The 20,709-nt window shown below is 47.1% G+C and overlaps 1 protein-coding gene across 1 annotated transcript; it reads left to right on the top strand.

The window, feature by feature from the left end:
* Positions 1-409: 409 nt before the first annotated feature.
* MX1 (MX dynamin like GTPase 1) lies at positions 410-17,573 on the top strand. The gene is given in 13 exon segments (XM_029215498.1): positions 410-1,005; positions 5,318-5,509; positions 6,731-6,793; positions 6,796-6,871; positions 7,619-7,773; positions 8,422-8,537; positions 8,539-8,558; positions 10,567-10,765; positions 13,546-13,624; positions 13,971-14,034; positions 14,037-14,092; positions 14,485-14,630; positions 16,991-17,573. Coding segments are annotated over 13 exon segments (1,539 nt in total). The 5' UTR covers positions 410-900; the 3' UTR covers positions 17,259-17,573.
* Positions 17,574-20,709: the final 3,136 nt, after the last annotated feature.

Raw genomic sequence — 20,709 nt, 5'->3', positions numbered from 1 at the left:
TTCAAATATATGCATATTTTCTGGGTGCAGACAAGTATGATAAGGTGGCCAATTGCTTTCAAAAATAAAATGAATGACTTTAAGATCCACTTAGGTGGGGGAAATGGAACAAAAATCTGAAGTCGGGAATCAAAAGGAACAGAGTAAAAGACTTGGAGTTAATTTTTTTTTTTTTTTTTTTTTTTTTTTTGCTGCGTTGGGTCTTCGTTTCTGTGCGAGGGCTTTCTCTGGTTGCAGCGAGCAGGGGCCACTCTTCATCGCGGTGCGCGGGCCTCTCACTGTCGTGGCCTCTCCTATTGCGGAGCACAGGCTCCAGACGCGCAGGCTCAGTAGTTGTGGCTCATGGGCCCAGTTGCTCCGCGGCATGTGGGATCTTCCCAGACCAGGGCTCGAACCCGTGTCCGCTGCATTGGCAGGCAGATTCTCAACCACTGCGCCACCCGGGAAGCCCTGGAGTTCATATTTTATAAAACACAGGTTTGGTGTTAAATTATCATAATATTTAGAATCCCTCATCTACACTGGAAAGAATTTTATAATAATTTTACTTTTACATGTAAACTTAAAGATACATCAGAAATTTCATCCTTTGCCACTATTTAAATTTATGGTGAAAAAAATTTTTGATGTTCAACCTACAATCATGATGGGAAATACAGAGTTTAAAAAAAATCTTTGGAGATCCGGAAGCATATCCTTGAAGACCACTGAGCTGGTTTGGAGCATCTGTCCTCATTTGACACTTGGTTCCTTGGAGTTGTCCTGTCATTTCTTTCTGAGCTCCCACTGTGTCCCAGTGTGTCTCATGATGGGTTTAGTTCCATGATTGAATGTACCCAGCTTCTGAATTGTGTTAATCCTGACCTACTTGGTTTTAAGCTGACCTGATAAAGGAAGAAGATGGTTCATTCTGACTTGAAAATGAAAGAACCCGATTCACCTTCTGCATCCAGTCATCTGTTACTAAATGGAAATGATGACCTGGTGGGGAAAAATGAGGAAACGGTAAGTTGATGCCTGAAAACCACTCTCCGTGTGGAAATGAGCTGTGTCCACTTGCGGGCTGCCCACTGATGCAGTGATGCCATTGCTGCCCGGAGGTGCCCGCTTCCACATCTCTCTGAGGGCAGGACGTGGATACAAGGACTCTACTCATTCTGTTTGGGTCCTTCTTGCAGCCAAATGCAGACAGTGTTTTGCCTTAGCTGATGCTGGTTGGGGTGCAATTTTGGTCTGGAAAACCAGGCAAGATGCTGATGGGCTAGTGTAGGAATTGGCCCCAGGCACTGGGCCCGAGGAGCCCTGTGTTATCACATGCACACATCATGGTTCAGTCTCGAGTTCAAACCTCTGAGGTGTCACTGTGACACCACCTCACGGTGAAGCCATGTGGTGTCTTTTCTCCTAGAATCGAGACATATTTCTGGTGGGAACCAGACTTGGCTTCTGGAATCAACTCAACCTGAATTTGATTCCGGTGCTGACACTGGCAGCTGTGTGATCTTGGGTGGTTATTCTTCCCTTTAGAAGCCCGATTTTCCATCTGTAAAGTCGGAATAATAATAGTATTTACCTTGTGTGGCTGTTGAGAAGAGGTAGAGGCTGGGCACTTAGGAAGAGCTCTGTTTATTGCTGTCAAATGTTTTAACACAATGGATCTTCAGCATCTTTCCAGTTGGCTCCATTTTCATAATCAATGTTTAACAACGTTTTAAACAATACTACAAACTACATTGGAGGACATAGAAAAATAAGAAGGTCCACCCATCTTTCCACCACCCTAATATAACTGTCATCTCTCTCCTGGCTGTAACTGGCAGGGTAGAGGGCAGGAGGGACTCCCAGTGCTCAGACCCATGTGTTTGGATGTAGCTTTGCCTTTTGTCTTATGACCCAGCAATTCCACTTCTAGGTGTAGACCTTGGTTCTTAGAGTGTGGTCCCCAGAGAAGCAGCATCAACATCCCCGGGGAAGTTTGACGTGGAAGTGATCACACTCACATATCCTTCCCCCAGACCTAGTGAACTAGAAATTTCAGGGACAGAGCCTACCATCTGTGTTTTAACAGACCCTCCAAGTGATTCTTCTTTGTGCTGAAGTTTGAGAAGCATTTTTCCACGTTCATATAGCATTCTTTCTAAGCAAAACCAGAAACAACACAAGTGCCCATGAGTAGTGGAATGCATACATAGATTGTGGTGTGCTCATGCAGTAGGATTCCATACAGCAGTGAAAAGGAATGAGCTAGAGTTCCAGGTATCAAGATGGCTGAGTCTAGAAAACAAAGGTGCGGGAGTCCCCTGGTGGTCCAGTGGTTAGGGCTTGGCACTTACACTGCCGTGGCCCGGGTTCAACCCTGGTTGTGGAACTGAGATCCTGCAAGCTGAATGGCGTGGCCAAAAAAAACAAAACTAAAAATAAATAAACAATGGTGAACCCTAGAATCAAGTCACAGAAGAAATATACTATATGATCCCATTTATATAAAGATCCACAACAGGCAACCATAAGCCACGTATTGTTCAGGGAAAGATGCACGGGCGGTAAGACTGTAATGAAGAGGTAAGGACATTGTTATCACCAACCTGAGAACAGAAGAACCTTCTGGGGCTGAAGTGGTTTTAGGAGGAAGGTGCCTGGGGAGGGGTAGATTGAGTGTCTTAAGTACAGGGAATATGTGTTTTCTTAACCCAGGTGGTTGGTACATGCATTTTGACTAATTAGTATTCATGTTTTATAAACTCTCATGAATGGGTGGTATAAAGAAACAAAAACAAAAAGAACCCATAAGGAGGGCTAAGACTGAGGTCACTGACGAGTGTAAAGGTACAGCCAGGTGTGTGCACAGCCACCATGAGTCTTTCTGTGGGGAATCGTGCTCTGAACCTTTCTGAAGTGTTGTTATAGAGAAAAATTGCTCAGGACACTTGTTTACAAATGGCAAGGAAGATTTTATTCAAGACTGTTGCAATAGGGGAGAGAGATTGCGCTCAATGTGGATACAAGGACAAGTGGGGATTTATAGCCAGCAGGCAGGGTGGAGGACAGGAGGAAGAATTACCTAGAGGAACTAGGTTAGGATCAAGGGAGGTGAGGAAGGAACTGACTGGCTGTCAAAGCTGAGGAGATTCTGGATGAACTGGCTTAGCACGATTCTTTGATAAGTCTGGACTCAGTAGGTGAAGAAGAGGCCTAGAGGAGAAGGGGGCTCAAAGGAACCTCGTTAAAGTTTGGCCAAGGGCATCCCTGTCAGTGTGTGTACCCCCTTCTCTGCTGAATTTTGTCAACATTTCCCACGTATGAAATGTTGCGGTCAGGCATTCTGTAAAGCAGTGGTTCTCATCTGGGGACAGTTTTACTCTTTGGAACACCTGGCAATGTCTGAAGACATTTTGGTTGTCACAACTCAAAGTGACTAGTGAATAGAGACCAGGGATGCTGCTACACCTCCTACAATGCACAGGACAACCCAACCACAAAGGCTCATCTGGTCCAAACTATGAACACCTTCTCACGATGCTATAAAACAACTATTCCAGTAAAATTTAATTATATTCTAAAGCATACACAAAAATAGGAATTAGAAAAAGGCAAAAGGTAAAATGATTTTTTCTTATTTTCTTCGCCACTGGGGTTGTTCGTTTTCTTGTTGTTGAGGTTTGAGCGTTCTTTATATATATATTCTGGGTACAAGTCCTTTGTCAGATATAAGCTTTGCAAACATTGTGCCTTGCCTTTCCATTCTTTTAACAGTCTCTTTTAAAGATTAGATGTTTTAAATTTTGATGAAGTCCAATTTATGTGTTGGTTCTTTTATGGATTGTACTCTTGGGGCCATATCTAAGAAATCCTTGCCTAATCCATAGTCACAGAGATTTTCTCCTGTGTTTTCTTCTAGAAGTTCTATAGTTTTAGAGCTTGCATTTGGGTCTGTGTTCCACTGTGAGTTAATTTTTGTACATGGTGTTAAACATAGATTCAAGGTCATTTTTTTGCATATAGATGTTTAGTTATCCCAGTACCATTTGTTGAAGGAAAAGGCTACCTTTTTTCCACTGCATTCCCCTTGTACTTGGGTCAAAAAACAGTTGTTCACAAATGTATTGGTTTATTTCTAGACTATGTATTCTGTTCCGTTCTCTTTCTCCGTTTTTGCATCAGTATCACATTGTTTTGGTTACTACAGCTTTATAGTATTTATGGAAATCAGGGAATGTTAGCCCTCCAACTCTGTTCTTTTTCAAAGTCATTTGACTATTTTAGGAGTATTTAGACTATTTAGATTTTCTGTGATTGTTAATGTAATTGGGCTTGGAAAGATCATTTTGCTATTTGTTTTCTATTTGCCTTGTTTTTCATCTCCTCGTTCCTCTTTTCCTGCCTTCTTTTGAATTAATCAAGTTTTTTTATGATTCTGTTTTATCTCCTCTGTTGGCTTATTAAATGAAACTGTTTTAGGGAATATATTATATGTCCTTAACTTATCAAGTTTACCTTCAAGTGCTAATATACTACTTCATGTATAAGAACCTTACAATAGTATGTGTCCATTTCTCCCCTCCCAGCCTTCATGCTATTTTATCATGATTTTTAATTTTATCAATATTTTAAACCCCACAATACATTGTTATTCTGTTCAAATAGTCAAATGTCTTTTAAAGATAATTAAGTAATAAAAAAGCATAGTGGTCACCATTTCTGGTGTAAATTCCTTGGTGTAGATTAAGAAGTCCATCCAATATAATCTTCCTTTGGCTTGAAGGACATCCTAAACATTTCCTGTAGTGCAGGTCTGCTGGTGATGAATTCATTCACTTTTGTACATCCGAAAAAGTCCTTATTCACTTTCATTATTTTAAAGGATATTTTTGCTGGGTAGAGAATTCTGGATTGATGGTTTTTCTCAGCACTTTAAAAAGGTTGCTCCACTGTCTACTCACTTGTATAGCTTCTAGTGAGAAATGTGCTGTAAATCTCGTCTTCGTTCTTCTGTACTTATGTTATTTTCCGGCTGCTTTAGACATTTTGTCATTATCACTGGTTTTGAGCAATTTGACTATAACGTGCCTTGATGTAGTTTACTTTATGTTTCCTTTCCTCAGGATTCATTGAGCTTTTTGGATCTTTGGGCTAATAGTTTTCACCAAGCTTGGGAAAAATTTAGCTATTATTTCTTCAAGTATTTATTTCTGTTTTGCCCCCACTCTCTTTTGAGAACTCCAATCACCTGTATATGTTAGGTCGATAGACATTGTCCATCTTTGATGGCATGTGACCTGCAGGCTGTGATAGAGGTCTCCCACTCTACCTCTTCCAGGGGTCTGAGAACAACCTGTATAACCAGTACGAGGAGAAGGTGCGGCCTTGCAGTGACCTCATTGACTCCCTGCGGGCCCTGGGTGTGGAGCAGGGCCTGGCCCTGCTCTTCATCGCTGTCACTGGGGACCAGAGCTCGGGCAAGAGCTCCGTGCTGGAGGCTCTGTCGGGGTTCGCCCTTCCCAGAGGCAGCGATAAGCTCTGCTGGGCCAGCCTCCTGCAAGCCACAAGGCATCCCGGGGACCAGTGGTTTAAGGGGAGGTCTCTGGGAAGGCCCCCAGGAGGGCAGCTCCCACAGGCCCTGGACAGCTGCATAAGCACTTGCCCTGTATGTTAATCAGCTCAGGCTGCAGTAACAGAGGACCTCAGACTAGGGTCTTAAACAATAGAAATTTACTTCTCGCAGTTCTGGAGCCTGGAAGCCCGAGATCAAGGTGTCAGCAGGGTTGGTTTCTCCTGAGGCCTGTGTCCTCACCTTACACATGACCCTCTTCTCCTTGTGTCCTCACGTGGCCTTTTCTCTATGTGCACCCATGTCTAGGATCTCTTCCTCTTTTTAGAAGGATGCCAGACATGTTGTTTAGGGCCCCACTCTTATGACCTCATTTAATGTTAATTACCTCTTTAAAGATATACCCAATCTCCAAGTATAGTCACATTGGGCATTAGGGGCTTCAACATATGAGTCTGACAGGGTGGCGGGGGGAGGAGACCCAATTCATAACATCCTCTCATCACATGTTTAGTGTGGATGGTCCATAACCTACACTTACGGAAGGTCTGAGTAAAGGCATGTGGGTCCTCAGCCCTAAACACTGTGCACGTGGGTGTCCTTCCTGAGCCCCTTCCCAAGAGGTGACCCTCCATCTGGGAGGTGAAGATTGGTGCTCTGCTAAGTGGTGCTTTTTGAGCTCCCAGGCCAAGGATCAGTGAGGGCTCCAGGGAAGAAGGCACACCTGAGCTGGGTCTTGAAATACGAGTCAGATGTGAAGGCGGGTGGGATTTGGAAGAAGTTTACAGTAAGGGGACTGTGGTGAGGTGGCCTGGCGGGGGCAGTCCCCCTTCCTGATAGGAGTGGGGTGTGTGCACTGGGGGACGATGGAGGACATTTGCAGAAGTTTGGGGCTCCCCACTGTAGTTTGCCACCTGGGCTGATGGAAAACACTGGAGTGAAGAAGGGGGTCTAAAGAAGTGGCTTTCAAGCCAAACACCCCCTGAGACATACAGTCAGGATGCACATTCGTGAGTCACCCCAGATAGAATGTGTCGGAGTGTCAGAGGGTGAGACCAGAAAGTCTACAGTTTTAACAGTCTCCCCAGATGATTATATAGAAATTTGAGAACCACTGGTCTAAGACCGCCACATAGGACCTGTTAGGAGCAGAGTATAGAACTGATGGATAATGACCTCCTAGGTATTGTTACAAGATGTCCTCTGGTGCTGAAACTGAAAACCCGTGTGAATGAAGACGAGTGGAAAGAGGCAAAGTCAGTTTCCGGGACAAGGAGACTGAGATTTCAAATGCTTCGCAGGTGGAAAAGGAAATCAGTGACGGTAAGTGTCCCATGTTTGTTTGTCATTGCCTATTTGGCTATCTGGTCAACCAGGTGAAGTGGGTGGGGTCTGCCTGTCACCATTCCCACTCTCCCCTTTCTGGGCCTGTCCTGGTCCCCCGGGAACCCTCCCTTCCCTACATCTGGCCCCCAGCTTTCTTGTATTTTCTCTTCTTTTACGCTCATTAAGACCAGTGCTTTGGACAGAATCTGACCTCAGTAGTTTATTGTTTAGTATGTAAGTACGTACCTGAGCATAGTGTGAATTTTGAAGCTTGTCTCCAAATATGGAGTATTGGTCCCTTATTCAAGGGCTTCCCCATCCCACAGATCTGATGGAAGAGGTATACGGGTATGGGACCAGGGAACCCCTTCACCTATTAACCTGGTAAAAAGGCATTCCAAAATGCTGACTGGGGCATCACTGAACCCTACTCAGAAATGGGGGTCCTTTTTCTCCAAGAGTGGGGTGCATGTCCTTGCATAACCCTGGTTTAGGCTAATTTATGGCAGGGCTCGGTAAATGCAGACCACAGAGATTACATCATCGACGTGAGACATCTGAAAAGAGAAACTTAACGCTTGGACTTACGAATGCGCTCTCCGAATGGAACTCGTTCGTATGTAGGGGACTCACTGCATGCCTCATCCATGAATCACAGTGGGGGGAAGTTGCTTTCAGAGGATTCGCTGTAATGTGATATTCCATCCCAAGCTCTATTCTGTTTTTCTCCTTCCTCTTCTCTAGCCCAGGTTGCCATTGCTGGGGAAGGCATGGGAATCAGTCATGAGTTGATTAATCTGGAAGTTACCTCCCCTCATGTCCCGGATCTGACCCTGATAGACCTTCCCAGCATCACCAGGATCGCTGTGGGCAATCAGCCAGCCAACACTGAATATCAGGTTAAACGTCAGGTTCCATCCTGGCCCGGGCCTTGTGGGGGTGGGGCTGCATTAGAGCATCAGTGAGTCCAGGACTGAGCTTGAAGAGTGGGTATTAGGAGGTGGGGAATTTGGAGAGTGTGATGGTCGAAATCTACTCCACCAAGTTGGGTGGAAGCTTCTGTGGAAAAAGGCAAACAGGCAAAGTTGGAAATGCATTTTATTTGTGTTTTATGTGGCGACTCATTTTGGTCATAGTTACATTTTGTGCCATATCTAAACCAGCACGTATTAGGAAGGGGTTTTATGTGGGAAGCATAAGAGAGCATTAGAAGCAAGTCTAATGATATTTCTATATCAGTGAATCTCACTCTGTGGATTAAAGATTTAGGGAATAGTCAAGCAATTCTTTTGGCATCTTGTTTTTCATTGTGACTGTCAGATTTGAGGTCTTAGGAGATAGTTAAAGAGTTAAGACCTCACAGTTTTCCCTGTTTCAGCCACAGAGAACTTAGTTCCTCTGACTTGGGAAGTGCCACCAGGCTTGTGTTGTGGGCTCGTTTCTCCATAGTTGCTTCTTTGGACAAATACCTCTGGGACCTGGAGGTTCTGAAGCAAGTACAAGGTCAGGACCTGTCTCATCTTTCATACCCTCTCATTTTCTTACAGATCAAGTCTCTCATCAGGAAGTACATCCTTAAGCAGGAGACCATCAACTTGGTGGTAGTCCCCGCTAATGTGGACATCACCACCATGGAGGCACTGTGCATGGCTCAGGAGGTGGACCTCCAAGGACAGGACCATAGGTAAGAAGATGAAAGAATCTAAAAATAGTAGGTGGCTTGATAGTGGAAAAGCATCCCTTGAATCCAGTGGGTGCTTCCTGGCACACATACAAGTTGAGAACCTTTTGAGAACACATTGAGGCCAGATGAAATGGGCTACATTTGACTCTTGTTGGCCGTGTGTTGGCTTCTAATCCTTGTCTACCTGCTTATAAGAGGCATGGTGGGTTCAGGAGGTGAGGCAAAATCAGAAAGCAGTTATGTCAGTTGACAGTGCATTTGAAGTAGAACAACCCACTTGTCCCAGACAGATGAGTGGATATGCAAAATGTGTTGTATCAATACAATGGAATAGTATTCAACCGTAAAAAGGAAGGATAGGGCTTCCCTGGTGGCGCAGTGGTTGAGAGTCCGCCTGCCGATGCAGGGGACGCAGGTTCGTGCCCCGGTCCGGGAAGATCCCACATGCCGCGGAGCGGCTGCGCCTGTGAGCCATGGCCGCTGAGCCTGTGCATTCGGAGCCTGTGCTCCTCAACGGGAAAGGCCACAACAGTGAGAGGCCTGCGTACCACAAAAAAAAAAGGAAGGATATTCGGACACCTGCTACAATGTGGATGGATCTTGAAGACATTATGCTTAATGACATAAGCCAGGGCAAAAGGACAAATACTGTGTGATCCCACTTATATGAGGGATCTATAGTGGTCAAGTTCATAGAGACAGGAAGTCAAACGGGGGGAAAGGGGGAAAGAAGAGTGGGTGTTCCGTGGTGACAGAGTCTCAGCTTGGGAGGAGTAAAAGGTTTTGGAGCTGGTTAGGGATCAAGGTTGCCCAACAACGTGGAAGTGCTTTATGCCCCTGAACTGTGCACCTAAAAATGGCTAAAATGGTAAATTTTATGTTTTTAAAAATGTGTTTGGCTGTAAATAGCAGAGAACCTGAGTACAGTGGCTGAAACAAATGGCGATTTATTTTCACGCCTAACAAGAACTCTGGGGCTTCCCTCATGGCGTAGTGGTTGCGAGTCTGCCTGCCGAGGCAGGGGACACGGGTTCGTGCCCTGGTCCGGGAAGATCCCACATGCCGCCGAGCGGCTGGGCCCGTGAGCCATGGCCACTGGGCCTGCGCATCCGGAGCCTGTGCTCCGCAACGGAAGAGGCCACAACAGTGAGAGGCCCATGTACCGAAAAAAATAAAATAAAAAAAATAACCTCTGGGCACACGCTGCTTCCCTCGGGACCGCTGTTCAGTGACGCTGTCAGGACCCAGTCCCTTCCACCTTCTGCTCCACCATCCTTAGCTGCAGGCGCTCATTCTTTGCTTGTCCTGCTGCCTGTCGTGCCTGGGATGGGAATCTCTGGGCCAGGGCAGCAGCTCCCAGTGGACACGGTAAACCTCAGGGTTAGTCCTGGGCTGGCTTCGCTGGACAGTCCCACAGGGCCCCACACCCAGAAGGGTCCACACCTGGTGTGATGCTCTGATGCTGCCATCTTGCAATACTCAACGTTTGAACAAGGGGCTCTGCGTTTCCATTTTGTAATGGGCCACGCAAGTGATGTAACTGGTCCTGGCTGGACCAGTGTTCCTCCAAGTGTGAGCCAGGCCCCACCTGCACCAGAAATAATCGGAGAATTTTTAGAAATGCAAGTCCCTCGATCCCACCAAACCTCCTGAATCAGAATCTCTGGGATGGGGCCTGAGATTCTGCATTTTAAGACCTACCTTAAGGTGTTTCAGAGGCACAGGAAAGTTTGAGAGTGAACTCCTCCACTGGACAGAAAGAACACAAAAGGGCCATTACACTCTACTGTCTCTTTGGTGTGAGAGCTGAGATCTGGGTGATGTGAGCTTGGGGAGAATACAGGGGCTGAGCCTCACACCTTCGCTCCGCAAGCCCTATTGTGTGCCCTCAAGCAGGGTGGGAGGAAACCAGGGGCCAGGGGACCTGCCTTCCCAGGGGCAGGTGCTGTCCTTACTTTTCGCTCTGCGAAGCTGTGAGCATTCTCTAACCAAAGTCTCTGGGTCGCAGGAATCTTGACGAAGCCCGATCTGGTGGACAAAAGCACCGAAGATAAGGTAGTGGACGTGGTGAGAAACCTTGTCTTCCACCTGAAGAAGGGCTACATGATCATCAAGTGCCGGGGACAGCAGGACATCCAGCACCAGCTGAGCCTGACCAAGGCCCTACAGAAGGAGCAGGACTTCTTTGGGAACCACGCCCATTTCAGGTAGGCGGGTGGTGTTTTCCGAGTGTGAACCAAAATTAAGGACCTCCGTCCTCACGGGGGAAAATGGATGCTGTCTGAAATCAGATTTTGAGAGTGTCCATGTGTGTTTGTTCCTTGACAATGACCACAGAATTTGCCTGGAAGAAAAAAGGAGGAATTCACAAAGTACTGCAAAGAATAAATTTAAAACATCAAAAGAAGGCAGAGATTTTTGCAATAACTGAAATAGTATGGTTCCGGAACCGGAATATAAACGTAAGTGAAACAGAAACAAAGTAGAAAACCCAGAAATAAGACTCAGATACATATATTTGGTCTATGATAAATGTGGCAATTCAAATCCCTGGGCTATGTCTGTTGGATCATCCATCAGTGGCATTGAGATAATTTTTTAATATTTGGGAAAAAATTAAATTGTGACCTTACTTAACATGGGATACCCAAATATAATAAATATCAGTTGAAGTTTAAAATTAAGTACAAGAAAGGCACCATAAGTGTCCCAGAAGAAAATATAGACGGAGAATTTATAATCCCAGCAGAAAAGTCTTTCTAACCCTAATGCCAAAAATGACATTTTTTAAAAAGGAAAAGACTGATAAATTGGTTAGATTTGAAACAATGAGAAGATGTAGAGTTGGTGGGAAAGGAGGGGCGTGGACCTTCACCTCTGCTGCTGGGAATGTGTGCTGAGGTCACATGCGAACCGGTCTGCATAGGTGCATCCCCGAGGTTGAGTTCCAGTTCCAGGAATTCCACCCAGGAAAGTAATCAGAGATGTATCCACTCATGTTGGCTAAAGGATGTTCAGCACAGGTTTGGTTTTTGTTTAAATTTTTATTAGAGTATAGTTGCTTTACGATGTTGTGTTAGTTTCAGGTGTACAACAAAGTGAATCAGGTATACATATATCCACTCTGTTTTAGATTCTTTTCCCATATAGGTCATTACAGAGTATTGAGTAGAGCTCCCTGTGCTATACAGTAGCTCCTCATTCGTTATCTATTTTATACATAGTAATGTGTATATGTCAATCCCAATCTCCCAGTTCATCCCAACCCCCCCTTCCCCCTTGGTATCCATAAGTTTGTTCTCTACATCTGTGTCTCTATTTCTGCTTTGCAAATAAGTTCATCTGTACCATTTTTCTAGGTTCCATATATAAGCAATATTATACAATATTTTTTTTTACAGATTTGTTTTTTGCGGTACACGGGCCTCTCACTGCCGTGGCCTCTCCCGTTGCGGAGCACAGGCTCCAGATGCGCAGGCTCAGCGGCCATGGCTCACGGGCCCAGCCACTGCGCGGCATGTGGGATCCTCCCGGACCGGGGCACGAACCCGCGTCCCCTGCATCGGCAGGCAGACTCTCAACCACTGCACCACCAGGGAAGCCCACAGATTTATTTTTAATTGTGAAAATTTGGAATCTAAATGTTGAAAATCATGGGATTTATATAAATGAACCAGAATAAGAGATCACAGCGCTGGCAACCATTAGACTGCTGTGCAATAAGATGCCAATGAAAAGGAGCTTATAAGATGTGGGGAAAAAAAGTGACACAGTCACTGAGATCCCTTGTGTGCACACATGTGTATGCAGGTGGAGACCCATGTCCTTCATAAACTTTATCACATTTGATGCTCCCAGAAGCCTGCAGAGACATATAATTCAGATGAGATACTTGTACACCTGCGTTCACAGCAGCATTATTCACAATAGCTAAAACGTGGAAGCAACCTGAGTGTCCACTGATAGATGAATGGGATAAACAAAATGTGGTCCACCCATACAGTGGAATAGCATTCGGCCTTAGAAAGGAAGGAAATTCTAGCACATGTTGTAACACGGATGAACCTTGAGGACGTTATGCTCAGTGAAATAAACCAGTCAGAAAAAGACAAACACTGTATGATTCCACTTGTACGAGGCCCCTAGAAGAGTCACATTCATAGAGACAGGGCCTGGGGGGAGGGGGAGGGGGAGATGTTTAATGCGGACAGAGTCTCATTTGGGGAAGATGGAATAGTTCTGGAGGTGGATGGTGGTGATGGACGCACAGCAACGTAATTGTACTTAATACCACTGAATGTGGGCTTACAAACGACCGAAATGGTGAATTTTATGTTATGTATATTTTACCACAATTTAAAAAATTGAGAGGTGTGGAAACTGAAACTTAGGTATGAGTGTACTCTTGCAAAGAGGTGTGTGGACTCACGCTTCCTGGCCGCCCTTCATCCTAAAAAGTCCCTTAAAATATAGAAAATCATGTAATAACTCACCCTGCAAACACATATTTGGAAAGAGTGAGAGAAGGGCTTGGCTTCCTTCCTCCAACCAGCCCATGGTTTAAGTTCTCCTCTTGGGGAAGGGTGGGCCCCCCAGTTCAGGGTTCATCCGTAAACCTGTGTCAGTATATTTTCACGAAGGTCGATACTGATGTGCATTACATATATAGAAGGGTATGTGCATGTTATGAAAACGTATCTAGAGGTGACTGTATATTTTTATAAAAACCATTTCTATAGTCAGATGTCATGAGACACAATATATCAGCTGGCAAGGATCATTCTATACCATTTTTGAAATACCTAACGTAACTGAAATTCAGTCGACTCTATGCGATCCAATTCTGAACATTTGTTGGGGACCAGATGCAGGACATTCCATCCAGTGGGAAGTAACTGGATTTGCCTTGGTTTTCCCTAGCAGCAGAGAGCTGACTTGCATTTTCTGGCTAGACCCAGATGGGCACGTACGTTGTCTTCTCTCACAGGGATCTTCTGGAGGAAGGAAGGGCCACGGTTCCGTGCCTGGCCGAAAGACTGACCACTGAACTCATCGTGCACATCTGTGTAAGTACTTGCAAAGCTGTCCAATCTCTGAATGGAATCCTGCAGACACAAAGCTTAACCATGTCGGCTAACAAACGTCAGCACACGTGGATGTCCTGTGCATCTCTTTAAGATGCCGGCTCAGATTCAGGGGGTCTGGATGTGGCCCGGGATTCTCCCAGGTGGTGTGGATGTTGCCTGTCAGAGGACCACACGTTGAGTGGGATGCTCATAAACTATCCACTTGGCCTAATTACAAATTAGCATCTTATGAGCACTGGACTAACTCTTCCTTTCCCATCATCGCCAAACTTGACTCATTCCCTCTTCATATTTACGTCTTTCCATTGTTTTCTAGTTTCTTCAGAAATCTCTGCCCCTGTTAGAAAATCAGATAAAGGAGAGTCACCAGAGAATAACAGAGGAGCTACAGAGTATGGCTCAGATATCCCGGAAGACGCAAGTGGGAAGATGTTCTCTCTGACAGATGTGAGTGTTGCCAGGGGCACCAAGCTGGAGAGTCGCACATCACTGACTACAAAGGGATCGTGCGTGGGCCTTGTGCACGTCTCTCTTCACTCCCCTAAAGCTGATCCGGACTCCTTCTGGCCACTTAGCACCAGAAGGTTGGAGGATGGTGGGCAGGGAGTGGCAGACCATCCATTCATAGCATCGGCTCTTCCTCAAGCGCGCTCACCCGAGACCCCCGGGCAGTGAGGGGAGTTTGGGGTTGTCTGCTGCCAAAGCCTCTTCTCTCCTGTCCTCCCACCCGGGAGGCAGCAGAGAAGGGCTCGCCCACCCTCTGCATGCATGCGACCGCCAAACTACTTTGCTTGTATTTGTAATATCTCCGCTGATACATACATTTTTCTTCTTGGCAGAAAATTGATGCATTTAATAAAGACATCACTAATATAATAGAAGGGGAAGAATTCGTGGGAGAGTATGACTCTCGGCTGTTTAACAAAATGCGAACCGAGTTCTACAGATGGAGTATTGTGGTTGCAAACAATTTCTGGAAAGGTGAGTCCAAGGCACCATGGGAAACCCTGTAAGTCAAGCTGAGTCCAGGGCCGGGGGGCTGGGTGATGCAGTTGGTGAAGGACGCCCAGAGTAAGGAGTTAGTGGCGTGAAAGCCACATGTGCTATTTCAGATCCCTGAACTCTGGCCAGCAAGCATCTAGTACTGATTTCAGAGGACACCTAGAGAGAAAATACAGATTCATTGGCCCATATCAGTCATGACTCTTAGAAGAATCAGCGCTCCCTCAACAGTGAGCAAGTCGACATATCATGTGTGTCACATTCTTTTTGTTCCCAACGGTGCTGCCCCTGAAATAACCCAGTTTGATCTTGGTTAACCCACCAAGGCCTTGAAGCCTGACGTGTCTCGTAATGGATCTTATAGTTGCAGTGATGAAAAGAAAATACAACGGAGAGGTCCAGGGGAGCTGATTTTCGCTACTCAGAAATTTCCTCTCAGCTACCAAGAGATGGTCTCATGCCAACGTGGCCCTTCTGTGTGATTCTCTGTGTGGCCCACCACCTCAGCTCCCCCACACCCACTTGGTCAGGAAGAACTCTGCACCAGCCTGCTCGCTGGGTTACTGTGCTCACCAGGTAGCTCCCCGGCAGGAAAGGCTTTCACTCTCCTTCCCTGTCTGACCCGTGCTGCTCCCCTCCCCCTATGTGGCTCTGCCTGGCCACCCCTGCTTCTGTTACACGCGGGTCACAGGCTGAACATTACCCACCTCCTACTTCACCAAAACTAGGGATGATTTGGATGATCTCCAGGACAATGGGAAAATGACTTTTGCAGCCGTGTTCATACCAGACTCTCAAAAGCTGTTTGGGTGTGTGGTTTTGCCAGTCAGACAGACCAGCCCTTCCTTTCAGCTGGTGTCCATTCTCCAACATCAGACGTCGGTTTCTTGGCCCCAGCATCCCCCTGGAATGCCTTCATCTGCCTGTCCCTTCTCTCCCGCCCTGCATTGGTGACACTGGCGGTCCCATCCCTCGCCTGCTCTCATCCTGGGGCACGGAGCATGTGTTCCAGCTCCAGCTCACTGATTGCCTCCACTCACATACCCTGAGTGCTTGCTCCACTCCTGGCATCTTTCTAAACTTTTGTTTTTAGCTCATGTAATCTTTTCAGCCCTCACATGAGGCCAGGTGCTCATACCATAGAGAAGGGAAGTGAAGCACGGAGAGGTCGCAGAACTTGCTACAGTACCAGTATATATCAGCTTGTTGAGAGATCAACTTATCTTAGGAAAGAGAAACTTTGCACTAGCAGGTGGGGTGTGGTGACATTACCCAACTCAGGTTCTGCTTCTCATTGCTCAAGAATCCAGTACTGAGAGACAAGTATTGGGTAAAATGAGAGACAGCTTTACTCAGGAAGCCAGCAATCCTGGGGAGAAGGTGGACTCATGGCCCAAAGAACCAATTCCCCATTTTCCAGGTTTTGTTTGGAGATTCTGTAGGGAAAAGAGGAAGGGTTAACATGCTAAAGAGGTGCGTGATGAGCTCGTGGACATTCCTCTGATTGGTTGGTGGTGAGGTCACCAAGAGTCAACATCCTCAACCCTCTGGTTCCAGCCGATCTGGGGCTGCGTGATTGTGGGCAACATATGACTAGCTTCTTTTACGTGGCGGGGGTTTTAGTATCTCTAAAGCAGCCCAGAGGACATGGCGCAAAATACTGTCTGTAGCCCTTGAGGAGGGACTAAAGGTCCTTGACTTTGTTTAATGGCTGAACTATTATTATTTTGTTTGGCTTGACTATTTTCCTTTGTTGCTGCCTTTTTTCATTTCTCTGATTAAATTTATTCTTTGGATACATTTTCTTTTTTTAGAGACAAAGGGAAAGCAGAGGACATGGGTGGGGTGAGGAGGGGATATTGTCCCAGGACCCCACTGGGTCCTGCTCAGTTACAGAGAGGGAGAAAGGAAGGTTGAAACGAACTTTCAACGTGCCCAGAACTCAGAGAGCTCCCTTCTGTGGTTTTTGATAGCCCAGCTCCTTTTCTGCTAAATAATTTTAGCTTTGATTTTAAAAAAAAAAAGGTTATAAAATCTTTGGGGCAGAGTTTTTGTTCTCAGTCTGCGCATTAACCTTTTTAGAGCACGTTTTACCCTCTTGCATCAGAAGTAAGCATTTAGTGATCAGGAGAGGCTGGTGGGAGCCCAGGCTTGGGGTTGGCCCCCGACATGGTGCCGCCTGGAGCACAGAGGACGAGGGTGCCTTTGAAACCCAGGTGGGGAGCTTTTGCACCCGCCAGGTCTCGTCCGTGCCGGGGTCTCCGCGGTGACGTCAGGGTCTCCTGGCGGCCGCAGCCCCTCACCCTCCTGTGAACTGCCCCTCCCTTCTTGCCAGGAGGTCAGCACCCGCCATCTCCAGCCACACCCCCTGGATGCTCAAGACGTTCGGCCAGCTGCGGAAGGGCATGCTGCAGAACAAGGACAAGTACGACAGGCTGCTGAAGGAGCGCAGCGACACCAGCGACAGGAGGAAGCTCCTGAGGGAGCCGCTGCAGCGGCTGACCCGGGCTCGGCTCGCCAAGTTCCTCGGCTGAACCCGCCCTCCGCCCCACCCCGGGGTCTCCAGGGAGCCGGCGACCGACATCTTTCCCTGCCAGCCTCGCGTCATTAGCTGACCATTTCACGGTTGCCCCAGTGGTTAGTAGTCAGACTGTAGCCGTCATCCCTGCTGTTAGTGGATGACGACCTAGTCAGAAGCTGTGATGGGCACGCTGGCCTCAGGCATCAAGTGATTTACATAGACGGTCCACGCCGGCCCTGTGCTCTCTGCATCACTTCATCAGTTACCGATGCCCACACAGCATCCTAATAGGGTCATTCCGGTTTCTGTAGTGGCCTTTCACACCCGACGTTTTAGGGGCGTTAGTGCCACGTGTGTGAATGCACATAGAAGCCTATTTCTTTGATTTGTAATAAACTTGTTTCGACCAGACATTTCTCTGACACCTTCTTTATCTGGGGGGAGAAGTCTGACAGTGACAGCAGGCGGGAACGCTTGGAGCAGTCGGTGGGCACTACCGCTTCCCTCGGTGCTGGATCAGGTCACAACGAACAGTTGAACAGAGGAATGTGGTCGGTTATTTATGAGAGGCTGAAGGGAAATGGGGAATACAGTTAAAGAAATGGGACAGAATGTGAAGCAATCAGCATTCGTTGTGTATAACGTGTGCTGATCAAGTGTCCAGTCTGCTTAATCGCTGGCCACCTGGCATGAGGCTGACAGGTAAAAAGCCCACGTCCAGAGAGGCCACTGCCCAGCCAGTGGGGTTTTACAGGCCAATGCAGGTCTGGGGGGCAGAGAAGGTGGACCGTTAACCGTGAATTGGCCAGAAGGAGCACAGCACGGTCCTGAGTGTCCTTGGACTGGGCAGGGCTGGGGGCGCACGCAGACACCCCGCCAGAAAGAGAGTGGCTATCTCACGAGCTGTCCACTCCCAGGCCCAGTGGGACAACCGCTTGTTGTTGGGGGGAGGGGGGTAACTAGCTACACTGTCCCCTCCCACCCAGCCCCCACCGCACCCGCACCCCCATCCCAGGGCCCTTCTGACACTCAGGACTCCGTGATCCTCAATGCTTTGGGACAATACGAGAATTCATGTACGAGAGGGGATGTTCTGGACACTTGGAGGCTGGCGCCCCCTCGTGGCTGGACTGAGTAACTGCTCCAATACCAACAAGGGACCAGAATCAGAGGTGTTGGTGTTGCCAAGGGTTCTTCTTTGCTGTCGCTACGGTTTTCCTGGCGATTCCTAGACTGAGTGGAGGAAGAAAGCTGATAGTACGTGCTCCAGAGAACGGGAATTTCCCCAGGGAGCAAGCCCGCCGGGGACTCACAAGGTACTCATAATCACTTTCCTGTTACCCCGAAAGAACAGGCGTCCAGGAATCCCTCAGGCCTGTTCCAACCAGCCATCGATAGGGGAGAAGTACACTGTCTCTCCTCTCACCTGTTCAGGACTCAGGGAGAGACAGCTCTGGAGTTCACTCTGTGTGATTCCTTCACTCAGAGGGCGGAGAGGCTCAGGCAAAGGGTTGAACTGCCCCCGCCATTCTCCTTCTCACATCTCCCATCTCCACCCATGAGGGGCGGCACCCGGATCAGAACCTGCATCTCCAGGGTCTGCTGCCTGCTCTACAGCATCGGCCTGAAAGTCCATCAACGTGTGCAGAATGTGCTAGAATAGCAGTGATGCCCACTCATGGTCCCTCACTCCAGGCAAGCCTGGGCTTCAGTTGATCCCATAGGATGGGGCTGAGTCTGGAGCAGAGCAAGGAGAGGGGCCAGATCACATTGAACTGACCAAAGTAGGAAGCCTCATTTTTCCAGGTGCTTTACTAAATGCTGTGAGGGGTGGAGTGGGCATAGGAGATGCTGGGCACTTGTCCAAATGACTTGCCGGATGCCTGACTATTTTCTAAGATGCTATGGAGCACCTCCCTTTATTTCTCTCCTTCTGGAGCAGAAAGCAAAGACGAAAGCAGCCAGCCAGCCAGAAAAGTCCCCGTGGTCAGTTTTTGTTTGGGAGGAAAGGAATCCAGTCCCAGGGACAAATCATCCTCCAGGTAGTCATAAAAACAGCAAAAGGGGCACTGACCTTGAATCCACTCACCTTCAGTGGATTCAAATGGATCAGTGGATTTTCAGGGGATTATAAGATCAGGTTCTTTAATCACAGCAACGCCCATGTTTATGGGGTTAATTCATTTAAAATGAGGTAGCTGGTACAACAGTGAATGTTTTAAGTGTCACTTTGGAAGTAGCATAAATCGCAGCCCTTAAAACACTGGGGGCACTGGGAGAAGAGCTCTGGCCTGTGCCACATCGCCTTCTCTGTGTCCGAAGCAGCAAAGGATTTGACTTCAACCAGGGGTGTGTGTGTGTGGCTCTTTACAAAGTCAGGTTCCAGGGTGAAGCCTTGGTCATAAGGAAAAAGTCTCTGAAATCAGAGCTAGGTCAGGGAAACCACAGGAGAACCAGAGAGAAGGAGCTGAGAACAGACCAGGGACCCGAGTTTAAGGTAGGACTGTACCCCGACCTCCATAACAGCTCAGCAAGAAGCGAATCAAAGTTCATTCATTTTCCACGCTGCGAACTCACCCTGCCCCAGCTGCAAGAAGCCACAAGATGATCAGCACAGATTCCACACTTTCCTTAATACTCGTTTCCACTTTAATTAGTATTTTGGGTTAATTTATATTGAGCAAATCGAAACTATGTCTTTTATAAAGGTTTAAGTACAAACATATCAATGTTTTCAGTGTTCTGGCTGAACTTTTTAGGTGAAATCAGCCTCGTCCAGAAGTAAGACCATTCACGAGGGGACTCCAAAATGAAAAGTATGACTGGAAAGCATGTCAGCTGCCTTGCCCACATGGACGTTTTTAGGTATACAGTCTTTATTATTTTCAGATCCCTTATGGGTGGATTCGCCTACTTGCTTTTAAAATTTATTGGTTCCCCGCAAAATCAACACTTGTGGACAGGGGCAGGGGGGCAAGAAATTTGAGTTGCTGAATGCGTTTCAGCTCAGACTGTAAAGGAATATCATTTTCAGTCTATTTAGTGCAGGTTTTTTTTAGCATTTTTGTACTTTTGGCTGGTGATTTCACTGTTGAAATGGCCCCAAGCAGAGTGGGAAAGAGCTGTCTAGTGTGCTAAGTGCAGGAAGGCTGGGCTGTGCCCTACGGAGAAGCGTCCTTCAGGAGTGAGTTTTTTAGGGCTGTTGGCCATAAGTTCAATGTTAACGAACCAACAATATATACCCATAAGGTGTCTTTAAACAAACACATACTGAACAAGGTTATGCAGTGATGGGTTGACAAAGACCGGTGGCTGGCAGGCACCTGCCCCTATCTGTCCCTTAGGAGCCATGATTCAATATTCACTAATTCAAGGTTCGCGATGACTTTGTACAACATAATTGCCACGAGTAACAAGAATCAACTGTATTTTTTTTTTTTTTTTTTTTTTTTTTTTTGTGTGCGGGGCCCTTCCTTTTTTTTCCCCCCCCCCGGGGGCGCACCCGGCCCCGGCCGCCCCGCGGCCGTCGGCTCCCCCCCGG

This window comes from Monodon monoceros, unplaced genomic scaffold, assembly GCF_005190385.1.
Source record: "Monodon monoceros isolate NGI ecotype Baffin Bay Population unplaced genomic scaffold, NGI_Narwhal_1 Super_Scaffold_11, whole genome shotgun sequence".
Taxonomy (NCBI): Eukaryota; Metazoa; Chordata; class Mammalia; order Artiodactyla; family Monodontidae; genus Monodon; species Monodon monoceros.
Note: the sequence above shows the minus strand (reverse complement) of the source record. Positions and strands in the feature narration are given on the sequence as shown.